The 13105-nt window shown below is 34.7% G+C and overlaps 1 protein-coding gene across 1 annotated transcript; it reads left to right on the plus strand.

The window, feature by feature from the left end:
- Positions 1-9012: 9012 nt before the first annotated feature.
- LOC120076578 (protein terminal ear1-like) lies at positions 9013-12202 on the plus strand. The gene is made up of 5 exons (XM_039030450.2): positions 9013-9927; positions 10165-10825; positions 11059-11181; positions 11308-11449; positions 11543-12202. The coding sequence occupies exons 1-5, from the start codon at positions 9216-9218 to the stop codon at positions 11813-11815; spliced, it is 1911 nt and encodes a 636-aa protein (XP_038886378.1). The 5' UTR covers positions 9013-9215; the 3' UTR covers positions 11816-12202.
- Positions 12203-13105: the final 903 nt, after the last annotated feature.

Consider the following 13105-nt stretch of genomic DNA (forward strand, 5'->3'; position numbering starts at 1 on the left):
GAAATGAAAGTCTCTGTCATGAATGACGTTATATAACGAGACTAAACATTTCATGGTCCAATCTTATACAAACTTCTTTGTATAGAGCATCTCTGCTCGCATGTTTAATATATAAATGGTTAGGATCAGACCATTTGTAGCACCTTGCAACCTTGTAACATCTAAAAAGTGGGCCACACTCGTAGTATCATCAGGATAAGGTTTCCCTCTTTTATCCATATACTACAGACTATGTAGGTTATCACTTAAAGCACGATCCACTTGTATGTCTCCACATACATGCTTAAGTTACAACGATAACCAAGAATCTTAGTTTATTGGTTTGTAGTTAATGCAACTAAAATATCTCATATTTCATACAATGAAGTGAATAAAATATCTCATATTCTAAATCACAAAACTGTCTGTTCATACAGATGTTTACAAACTACAGAACCCTACGAGATTTAGAGCATCAACCCCAACAAACGAATAGTCCAAATTAGACCAAACCCAAATGGACATTTTAAAACCAACACACACAAAAACCAAATAAACCTTAAATCTCACCCAAAAATCCAAGAATCTGGCGAACGGAGGCCTTGGACAGAAGGGACATGTCGACAGCGAGCTAAGGCGTGACTGGAACATTGGAGACGTGTGGGTTCGCCTGGCAGTGTGGCAGCTTGAACGGTGATGGTGCGAACGGTGAAGTAGCTAGCGGGGTCGAGTAATGCGACTGATCTAGATGGAGTTGATGGCTTAGCTGGACGATGATGGTGCATCGGTCTCGAGCAGCTGGGAGAAGGAGGGATTAGATGGGAGGGGGGCTGACGGCATGAAGGAGAAGAATGAGAGGAAAAAAAATATATATTTCCCTTTTTTTTTCTTTTGACTTGCACGCGTAACAAGGAGATAAAAAAGCCTATTTTAAAAAACTTTCATTTCTCTTATAACCCTAATAACCAAAATAACAAAACACACGTGCGCGCGCGCATACACACACACACACACACACACACACACACACATATATATATATATATATATATATCGAGGCATCACAATCATATTCAAATTAACAAAGAAAACTTGTTAATGAAAATAATACCTTCTATGCTATAACTACCATTATAAAATACATCATCGAAGTCATGAGAAATTAATAATCAGCATTTTGTGTCATAACATAGTGAATATTGTTCCAAATCCAAAATCCTTTTGATCTCAATTTTCTTATTACATCTCAGATGCACCAGTTTCTTAATGAAGTTCCAAAACCAATCATCTCAAAACAAAATTGTCAGAAATCGTAAGCTTCGCCCATGAATTTTTGTTGGAATGTATCAGCAACAAGGATCAATAAGCACTCTAATTCATTAATTTTGGCAGTAACTAAACCATGCTCAAACTAAAACAAGAAGGTTTCAAGCCATACCTTTGTAGAACATCTTTAACTCTTGATTCTCAGCTGCAAACTTCTCCAAATCTTGCTATAGACCACCTCAAGATCTTCCCCACTATTCTCTTAGAACTTTAGATTGAGTTGTGGGACTCAAAATAAGCTTGAACGAAAGGAACTTGGAGAATAGCTCACTGCAACAACCCACTTAAAGAACACTTTCCTCAACACGAATTTTTCAGCAAAAGTTCAAGACCTGAATTCGGTACTTGAGAGAACAACCTTTCTCCTATCCCTAAATCAGATAGGCATGAATTTTGTCTTGCACTCTATGTCCCCAGCTATCTATTCAGTCTTACCCCTGAAATGGGAGGCTTATTGAGCCGGCGCTATTAAGCCAACCCTATAAACCCCAAACTCTAGGTTCTTTAGATAAGCATGTCAGCCAAAGGAATGTTATATTACATATTTATTAAAGTAGCAATTCATGTTTAATTATATGAATTATGATAGAAGGGAAGGAAAAACATATTAAATGAGGGGTGACGTGGCGGTTAACCCTTGGACTCTGAAGGCGGCGGGAAGTTTCTGGAAGAAGAACTTCAAAAGCATAGTTTCGGCAATTGACATGAGCAAATTTAGTAAAATTAGTGCCATTCGAAATCTGAGAGAATCTAGTTTGCGATGTTGTCTTGTCGGAGAAAGATTGTAAGAAAAAAAGAACAAGAAGTGAAGAAAGTTCAGAGGAGGCAGAATATCAGGTTAGTCAGGACCCGAGGTGAATATTGGAAGTTCTAGGCTAAATTATAAGGAGTTATCGGCTGAAATTTTAAGGTAGAAAATTAACTCAATTATAAACAAGTTTGTAGAAGGAAGTTTCTTGAAAATAGCTCTGAATTTTGAGTTATGAATTTTTGAAGTTATAACAGGGAATCGGTGCATAAGCAGACAGCTGTTTGGGAAGAACAAACAAACAGATCACTATGGGGATTTATAGCGAGATATGGGAATGAGGATTTCGTTTATAAAGGAAATATTGCTGAAGGAAATCTCGCTAGGAATTGGGTTGAGTATCGCTGGTAAGGTGAGTATCGATAGGATGAAAATTTGCCAGGAAAAGCTTGATCTCGCTGATCTCGCCCATGAGGATCTCGCTCATGAGGGGGATCTCGCTCATGAGGATCTTGCCAGTAGAGTTGTCTTTGTTGATGAAAGTTTCTTTAGTAAATGAATTATTGGAGGTATTTTACTAAGAATTCTAAGTAGTTTGACCGAGAATTATGTCCTTTCAGGCCAAGAAGAGCTAGGAGAGGCGTATAAACCGTTAAGAGCCCTGAAGAGCGGTGAGTGACTAAGTGCTCTCCAATACTAATGTTTTAAACAGGTTGGTATTTAGACTAGAAGGCTTGGGCGGTGGGTGCTGGCAGTAGGGCTAGTAACTACCACGGTCATATCCTCTTCTAGAATAAAAGGGTAATTTGGGTGGGGGTGTGACAAACCCTCAGCTATACAAATCTAAGGATAATCTCAAATAAACAAGAGTTCATAGTTAGCTCAGGACTAAGATCTAGTTACCTAGGTCATCTAAGTGAAATAGTCAGTCTGATACAGTAAACAACGTTATAAAGTAAGAGTGACTTATTTCTTGGTCCGATCTTATGCAAATTCATTGCATATGACGTCCTACTCCTCATGTCATAATATGTACGAATTAGGATCACTTCGTTTGTAGCATTTTACAACTCTTTGTAACAACTACAAAGTAGGCCGCATCCAATAGTGTTATCAGAATAAGACATCCATCCTTATTCATATACTATAGATCATTTTGACTATTTACTCGAACCTGATCTACTTTTATGTCTCCACATAAAGTTCAAGTACTCATGTAATAGTCATGGGTAGACTTTTATGTATGCAATTTATAAAATGAATAATAAGTTTATTGACTATAGAAAATGTTCATCTTTTTACAAACTGCGAGTTTTAGGACATAAAACCCAACAAATTTTTCATTGCCAATATGCTCTTAGCAAAAAAAAAAAAAAAAAAAAAAAAAAACATTCATTTACATGAAATTTTCGACAAGCTCGATATTTACTCCCTCACGAGATTTTTCCTTGCAAATACGCTCTCAGCCAACACAACCAATACCTTGTATTTAAAATCACTATTAGACAAAGTCTCACTAAGCCTCACAATACATTATACTAAAAGAACAATATTAAACAATTTAAATCTTGGTTGGAATGAACCACACAAATACCTTATAACATCTAAAATCTCCATCAAATTGAGTATGCAAATACGTCTATATACTAAAAAATAAAATCTTAACTTGAGTCACACAAAATATTTTGTACTAACTTGACCAGAAACCAACTTTGGGAAATAAAATTATGCTCAAAATACATTGTATTTGAAAACAATTGCCCTCCGTCTTCATTAATCTTCGATCGGAGACCATCATCGTTATGCTAAGATAGTTGTCATTGCATGTACAAAGGCAAATGGATGCTTTTATATTTGGGAGATTGGAATCAACCTCCACTATTGAACAACAAAGTCTCCAATTACTTCAAGTTCCCAATCCTTTATCTGAATGGAAACATTTGACTTCTCAATTATGGTCAATAATTTTCCGCCCTTTGTTTCTTTTAGATGAATTCTTTGAAATGTGTAAATCAATATGTGTAGAGATTTATGGAATTTAAATTATAGATTTTTCCAGGAATGGTCGAGGGAGGGGATGCATTTTGAAGACTAGGGCAAATCTTAAAATTAAAAAAATGGCTATTTATGCAACTGGAGCTTCCCTTCCGGTCATTCTATGCAATTTCTTTTCTTTTTTCTTTTGCACTTGAGAGTTGCTCCAAACAAGACCCAAAGTCCAAGAAAATTTAGGAGGCAACACGAGAAACGTCAGTACCAAAAGGAAAAAGTCATAATCTTAGATCAAAGATCTAACCAATCGAGCTAGTGGATGTATACCCATCAGAAAAATAATCGAACAATGATTGGCCTGAGTCCTATAGCTTCAAGCGCCACATCTACTTAGACATCGTCCTAGAGTTACACATAATCCAAACCTACGTCTAATGAAGGACATTTTTATACTAACTAAGGTATCAGGATAGGATAGACTTTTGACACAGAATCATTGTGATTCAACTCAGAAGCCAAGATTAGTCCAAGAGAAGGACAAATTTTAAAAAGAGTCGTAAGCAGCCAAGCATTGGCATGGCAGGCAGCCGGAATATGTTTGATCAGTTCTATACAGTCGATTGCACTGCCAATTATTTTTATATATAATCCACGTGTTATTTTTTTAATTAAAAAAAGAAAAAAAAATGCTGGTTTGAAGTAGGACATGGCAATAATTAATTATTAAAATTGTCGTATTGTTGTAACTTGGCCACGAACCTCCTGAAAACAGGGCGTGGGTGGAGAACAAAAGCAACGTACCTTTTTAGAGAGACATATTTGTACGTGGCCCATCACCTAATTAATTCTCGTTCATAGTGTTAATGGGAAACACAAATACAGAACACCATCTTAAATTGCTACCCACTTTCTTTTTAATATTTTTCTCGACTACATTTTGTAATTAACCCAAATAATTCCTCTTTTATATATATATATATATATTATGACAGAAAATTCCACGGGGAAGAACCGACCTTTTAGTGATTTTCCATTGTCAGAGAATAACGGGCAGTTGGAACTATTCATGATCAAATAATCACCTTTCCCTAAAATTAACCATACATTGTATCTCTAATTTTAGTGAGCCCACATTCTCTAGAAAAGACTATGATAACTATTGTAGCTTAGTAATGATTTGATGGAGATCAGTCATCATTTTTAAAATGATAATTGTATTAATCTACGTCTCTATTTCATACTCGATTCAAATATAAAAATTCCTATTTGATCTTTAAACTTTTGTTCGTAATGATATTACAAATTTTAAAATATATAGACTAAATTGTTACATAATAAAATTTATGAATTAAATTATTATAAAATTTAAAGTTCAAGAACTAAATCGTTACCTAAATAAGACTAAATGTGATTTTTAACTTTCACATGATTATAAAAATTATTTGTTGGATTCTTTTCCATCACGGTAATGGTTCCGGGTGATTTCATTTCATTTCATTTTTTCTATTTTAATATTGTTTTATTTTTTATGGTATAATTTTTGCATAGGCAAAATACAAACACTATATATTTAAAATAAATTATTTATTTATTATAAAAAAAATATGTAATTGTTTTAAATAAAAATGGTTAGATATATTTTTAAATATAGAAAAATATCATTATTTATCAATAATAGTTAGTGATATTTTATTATATTTATAGATAGATTGACTCATCTTCATACATTGATAGACTGCCTAACATAATAATAATAATAAATAAAAATAATAACTAATTTTTTAGCTAATTAAAAATAAACTCGAGCATTGAATAAAATAATTACTTTGTGGTTAGTTGTGTATTCAATTTTATCTGTAGAGTGCAGTACCTGAGAATGGATTAACAATGACTTTTCGTGTACAAGTCTTGTACAATATGTCTTTTTTTATAAACATTCACTAATAAACCTGGTGACTTCAAAATAAATATTCAGTCTAATACGTTTCAATCAACATGGAGTTTGAATAAAAAAAATTTAAAAATAATTAATCCTTTGTCTGGTAACAATCTTACTTTCTTTTAGTTTTTGAAAATCAAATATATTTTTTCCTTAAATTATTACCATGTTTATATATTTATTAAATAAAATAATTAAATTCATAGCTAAATTTAAAAAATTAAACAAGTTTTTTTTAAAATTATACATATATAGTTTGATAACAATTAGTTTTTTCAGAAGATTGATAAAAGATATATAACAAACTACAAGATTTATAGGCAAATTAGTGTTTACAGTTTTAATCTTATTACAAAAACTCAATCATAAAAAATCAAATGGTTGTCAAAATGTGACGTATTCATCTACTTTTGAGTTCAATGTTTCTTTGTGTTTTAAGGTTTGTGCTTTCTTGAAAATTCGAGTAAGCTCTACGGTTATAGTATTGTCTGAACTTCCACATAAAACAAATTATTAAAAACATACTACCACTACTAGGGTATTATTAATAGTGTTGGTTGGTCACTATTTGTTTTTTCGCAATTGGAGTTGAATTTATAGGTGGTCTATAATTTTATTTTCAATTTGAAGATTTAGAGTCTCTTATACTAAATACTTAAATTGATTTAGAGAGAATAAAAAAGGGGATAAAATAAAAAAGATGGAAAAAATAAAGAGAAGAGAAGCATAGTGGAAGTGCATCCAAATTCCAATCCGAACATGGGACAGAGCAGAACAGAGCAGAGCAGATGCAAAACAATAAAGTAATGGACAGATGAGATGATGGCTGAGGGGCAGAATGAAGCTCCTTCCCCTTCTTCACCCACCATAGCTATCTGTCCCCTTTCACTGCCATGCCAATGCCATAGCTGCGCCTTCCTTCCCCTATTCCCTGCCTTCCTAACCCTATCTTCCATTCCATTTCTCACTCAACACCCTTTTTACTATATATGTCTAGGCAATCCAAATCTTTCTCATACCACTTTATTTATATCTCACTTTCCAATTATCATTATATAAGTTTATAACTTACACTATATTTCCAATTCATCCATTCCCACCATTCTAGGCCATGCATGTCTTTAAGCAAGACTTTCCAACGTCTATCCGTGATTGAATGCCATACTTGCTTGTTCAATTTAAGATCCTCCTTTCATGTATTGTTTTTGTTTCAAACCTTGTTAATACTTCTTTTTTTTTTTTGTTATCACTCTCTGGATTGGAGAATTGATACTATAATATCAACTCATTTCATTCATTATTTGACATTATGGTTAAAAGTCACTTTTGGTTCATAATTTTTTATAAAATAAATATTTTAGTTCATGAACTTTTTTCTTTTGTAACAATTTAGTATTATGATTTTTAAGTTTGTAACAATTTCTTCGCCAATGTAAACAAATTTATCAAAATTAGATGTCGGTTTTAATTATTTTATGGTATATACTTGTATTTTACCAAAATATTAAGTGTGTAATTAAGTTTATTGGTTTATTTATGCAATAAATTTCATTAAATCTCAACACTAATTTTTAAAATAGGGACTACATCACTACAAATTTCAAAGTACAAAAACTAAATTGTTATATAGTAAAGTTCACGAATTAAATTGTTATAAAATTAAAAAAAGGACTAAATCATTATAATCCAAAGTTCATGAACTAAATTGTTACTTTTACGTGAGTTGAGGAACTAAAATTGATTTTGAACCTTAAATGATTTCTTAATTTATTATTTATTTATTTCATGGACTCCACATAGTTCTTAAATGCTATTATTGTGGCAAATAATGAATGAAGGTAGTATAAATTTTTTTCACACTATCGTAGTATTAGAAAATTTTTTCTCTAGATAGGAGAACAAATCTACCTATATTATCGTAGTTTTGACTTCCTCTTTTGATTATTATTATTAATATTTTGTCTAAAAGAAGTTTCCTATACTTAAAAAAAAAAAAAGACTTAGATTTATACTATATTCAAGTTTTTGGTACTCTAAAATAGTATAAAAATGAGGTGAATAAATGGTTTAAATCTTATTTCATGAATTTTTCTATTTTTCTATTTTGGTCCATAAACTTTAAAAAACGTCAATTCTAATCTCTAAACTTTAAAAAAGTGCATACTTGGTTCTTACATTAATATTATATTAATTATTAAACAGTGAGATGAATTATACTTTTTGAATGAATAGATTACCAAATAAGTTAGTCAACCCCAAAAATTCAAGAGATTTAATTTTGGATTATGTGGTAAGACTATTTTCTATAAGGTCTAAAAAATTATTTGCATTCAAGATTTTGGTCGGTCACTATTTTGATGCATTAGTTGTTAACATTTTACTTTATTTCTATCTTTCTCCCTCCATGCTAGATGTAATTTAATTATTAAATAGTTAAAAAAAATATCTTAACAAAAATTAAAATAAATATTTTTAAAAAAAAAGAAAGATTAAAATGGATATTTTTAAAATTTAGAAATCAAAATAAAAACATAAAAGGAGTAAAAAAAAAAAAAAATTGAAAAGTTGAATTTAAGTAACAAAACAATAAGAAGTAGAAGGTGGCTTGAAAGTTGAGGAAGGGAGGGAAGAAAAAGGAGGAGTCGGACAAATGAAATAAATGTATGAAGAAACAGAAGAAAGAAAAAGTAAAAACAAAGCAATTAGGAGGTGCCAGTGAGAAAAAAACCAAAAAATATATAAAAGGAAATAAAAACAAAAAGGAAAGCAAATAAAAAGAGTTTACATACAATCGAAAATACAGCCTTGCAATTATTATAATTTCTCTACAGCTTCCGCAAACGCGCCACGTACATACGTGGCGCTACAACCTTTTTGTCTCTTTCCTTGCCCTTCCCAAACATTCGTACGGTCCTTTTTTCTTTTCAATATCTCCCGAGGGTACTTCCGTAATTTCGTCTCAGGTCACTTTCATTCCATATCGCTCTCTTTTAGTAACCTTCTGCTTCTTCAAAAACGGATGTGCCGAGACAGCAAACAGCCAAGCCAAACCATTCTTCTTCGTCCCATTTTGTCCACCCGAATTAATTAGGGTTTCCTCTTCTTCTTCTTTTTTATTTTTTTATTTTTTTTTTATCTCCGGAACTTTTCGTCGGAAAACGACTTGACTGACCTCAGGTTTTCTCCGCCGGTTTGTTCCGCCGGCGTTCGTTTTAAGCCATCAACTCGGCCATGGGAGAAACTGGTGTAATCCGGCTACAGAGAAGTTTGGACCCGGCTGCCCGAGAGTTCAGACCCGGAAACTTCACTAATCTGGCCGCTATGGTCGGGCCGCCGGTCCACCATGTTTACTATTCGTTCGGCGCACCGTTCCCACCGCCGATTAATGAACTGCAAGTGGAACCGTTTCGCAATTCCGTGTTAACGTATTCTCCTAATTTTCCGGTTAATTTTAGTTCAGCGTTTGTTAATCCAGTTGAGGAAATTGGGGTGCCGCAGGTTCAGCCCATATCGTCGTCTCCGACTCGGTCTCTGTTACTGAGTGCGGTACCGAGTGACGTGAGCGAGTCAGTGGTGCGAAGGGATTTGGAACGGTTTGGGGATGTGAGAGGGGTTCAGATGGAGAGAATCGGGGATGGAATCGTGACCGTCCATTATTACGATCTGAGGCATGCAGAAAAGGCCTTTCATGAGATGAGGAACCAACATTTGATGCGTCAAAAACAAGTTCGCAATCAACATTCTCGGTTTTTGCATAACAATTTCGACACTCCGCCGCGGTTAGTTCGTGCACTAATCGGTGGCTGCGCTGTGTGGGTTGACTTTGTTATTCCGACGAGTAACGCCGCCGTACCGGACGGATACAACCAGGGCACCGTCGTTGTTTTCAATTTGGAGTTGGATGTCTCCGCCTCTACTCTCAAGGAAATCTTCGAGCGTTTCGGTAATTTTCTTCCTCGTTTCGGTGAGGACTTTTGTGGGGCTCATGTTAATAAATCCAATGCCAACTCTTTCTCTTATTTTATGGTCTCTGTCAGATGCCTGATGATGATTATACAGTAATTCTTTTGTTGTTTTTTTGGTTTATGTGAAGGAGTGGGGGGTCTTTTTGTTTTTTTTTTTTTTTTTTGGTTTTTCTTTTCCTATTTCATTTTTGTGATTCCTTTTTCTTTGGAGTAAGGTCCTGTGAAGGAATTTAGGGAGACGCCATTGAAGAAGCATCAACGGTTTGTTGAGTTTTTTGATGTCAGAGATGCCGCGAAGGCCGTAAAAGAGATGAACGGTAGGGAAATTCACGGCAAGCCAGTCGCCGTTGACTTCAGCCGTCCCGGTGGAAATGGCCGGAAGTTCTTCAACCCCATGATTGCGACCAGAACTTTAGGCACAAGACACCATAACCAGCCTCCTCCGGCTCGTCCTTCGAAGCTATCTGGTCGTTTCAACGATCCTCCACATCGCTCATTGTACTCGCAAGCTCAATTTTCTCCGAAGAAGGTGCAATATATGAATGGCCGGAGCTTAAGCTACGCAGATACACTGGTGGACAAGTTACAGCCACTGAATTGCAGTGGAAGTACAGGTAATGGAATTGAAAGAAGAGCTTCCTTTGGCAGTTCGAAGAGGATGAATGCAAAGAAGATCATCAATAGGAAATCGCCACCCGGCTCAAAACAAGAAGCATTTTCTCAACCCAGGGTCAATATTAGGTTGAGGAAAAATAGTTTCTTGAGGAAATCTGACCCGTGTTTCTTAATAAGCGAAAACGCCATGGAAGCAGAAGCATCCGATTGCAAAGATTCCAGAACCACTCTTATGATCAAGAACATACCCAACAAGTACAAGTGAGTTTTATTTTTTCTTTCTTTATACATATTTCTATTTTAAAGAAACAAGCTCAAGAATTTCCCAGTTCATTCATTCATAGAAGGCATTTTCAGACTTAGTCCAACTCTAGGGGAAAAAAATGTTACCATTTTGAAGCAAACGACAGAAGGATATCTGAACTAGCTAGATCTCTTTCAGATAATTATAAATGTAAGGCATCGACTAATGGAAATAAACATAAAATTGGCAGCCTGAAGTTATTGTTGAAGACTCTGGATAAGCACTGCATGAAGTGCAACGAGGAGATAGCCAACGATGGCAAGGGCCTGCCTTTGTCCTCCTATGATTTCGTATATCTTCCTATTGATTTCATGTGATTATCTTTCCTTTCTTCATTTGTTATTTCTCGTTCTTACTTTCATAGACTACATGTTTAAATAATAATATTTAATTAATATGAATGCCTTTTTTCTTTCGATTTTTCTATTCTAAACTGCAGCAATAAATGCAACGTTGGGTACGGGTTTGTGAATATGACCTCCCCCCAAGGAGCTTGGAGACTGTACAAAGCTTTCCATCTTCAAGCATGGCAAGTCTTCAACTCCAGAAAGATCTGCCAAGTTACCTACGCTAGACTTCAGGTGGGTGGGTCATAGTGATACGGTAGGCTTAATTAATTTCTAATCTATTTCTCAATGTTATTGATCTTACTGCTTTGGGTTTGTGTTTAACAGGGGTTAGAAGCACTGAAAGAGCATTTTAGGAACTCAAAATTTCCAAGTGAAATGGAACAGTACGAGTTGCCGGTGGTGTTTTCGCCTCCACGTGATGGAATTCAACTGACCGAGCCGTTTACCGTCGCCGGTAACATGCATGTCGAAATAGGCGGGAAGGGAGAACAGCGGTCTGATGTCACCGCCGCAGATCAATCATTGGAGGCAGTGCCGTGTGGCGGTGGTGATAATGGTGATGAGGAAGGAGACAGCAAGAGATCAGAAGATGGGTAATTACCACACGGCCGCACCAAACTGTACAAAAATCAGAAACAGAAATCAAAATGATGGTGGTAGCGTTGGAGGTTGGGAGCCGTCTTTATCTCGTCATACAAGGGCTCAACGTCTTGACTGTCTATCCATCACTTCTAACTCTCTCTCTCTCATGGGGGTTTGTTGATATTCTATGCTCTCTTTCAGCTTTACCCAGGTGAGGCTTTGTTGATATCTCGATGGTGGTCTAGGAGGTCGTGTAGGTGGAACTGTCCATGTCTTTTTTTTGGTCCTTTCGATATATATTTTATTTAATGTTTTCTAATATGTTTAATTAAATTAGTTTTTTAGTATGGTGGCATTACAAAACATCTTTTTCATTCTATCTTATTTGTTTATGTTAAAATCAACAAATGGAAACTTAAGGCAGGCAACTACCGAAGGCTTTCACACGGTATTGTTTGTGTTAGTCCGACGAAGAGTGAGACGGACTAATTAAGATTTGATCCGTTCTACAGGGTGTTTGAATACTTTTTCATGCGTTTGATCATTCAAAATAAAATTTGGTCATATGAAATCTATATTTAAAAGTGTAAAATTAAATATTGAATTAATTTTGAGAGATTAAAAATGTGTTTAACACGATGACGATGATTTTAAACTTTCTAACCCATTTTCGAACTTGCACTACGATTGACTTAACTTTTGATAACCTAAGTTGATTTTGCACTTACATCATCTCGAGGGAGCAACCAAATATGCTGGTGTTTAACATGTGAAACATTTGATTGAACTGAAAATATTCATTAATGATGAGAGGAAGAGAGGAATGAGGTGGATAGGAGAGGGAGTTAGAAGCGAGAGGAGGGAGCGTTGGGAGCAAGTATCCTGAGTCACAAGTAAAGGGGAAGAAGAAATATTAATAATAACAACAACAATAATAGCCAACTTTTATTACTATATCTCGGAAGTTGTCAAAATGTCAAATACTTTGTCACTTTCACCGCTTCTCTCTCTCTCTCTCTCTATACGGTCTCTCCGGCTCTCACCAATCTTCATCCGACTAGGTACACTTTTCTACTCCTTTAAACATCATCAAACTATTCAATTTACATCAAATTACTCACTGAATTGTTTAAAGTACAAAGTGTTATTTAACATCACTTTATTTTTACTCATTTTTTAGTTTATTAGGATGTTAATAAAAACTTATTCCTACTTGAGTTTTGGTTTTTCAACACTTGAAAAGATACATACTGTGCAATTGAGATGAAATAGTCTTTTAACTTTAAAAAATAAAATGGTTGACTA

The sequence above is a fragment of the Benincasa hispida genome, chromosome 4, assembly GCF_027475165.1.
Source record: "Benincasa hispida cultivar pf3 chromosome 4, pf3_genome.v1.1, whole genome shotgun sequence".
NCBI classification, from domain to species: domain Eukaryota; kingdom Viridiplantae; phylum Streptophyta; class Magnoliopsida; order Cucurbitales; family Cucurbitaceae; genus Benincasa; species Benincasa hispida.

Excerpts from the sequence above, each read along its gene's own strand:
- LOC120076578 (XM_039030450.2), top strand. The coding sequence starts at position 9,216 with ATGGGAGAAACTGGTGTAATCCGGCTACAGAGAAGTTTGGACCCGGCT. Across the intron at positions 9,928-10,164 it reads GGAAATCTTCGAGCGTTTCG|GTCCTGTGAAGGAATTTAGG; the intron begins GTAATTTTCTTC and ends CTTTGGAGTAAG. Across the intron at positions 10,826-11,058 it reads AACATACCCAACAAGTACAA|CCTGAAGTTATTGTTGAAGA; the intron begins GTGAGTTTTATT and ends TAAAATTGGCAG.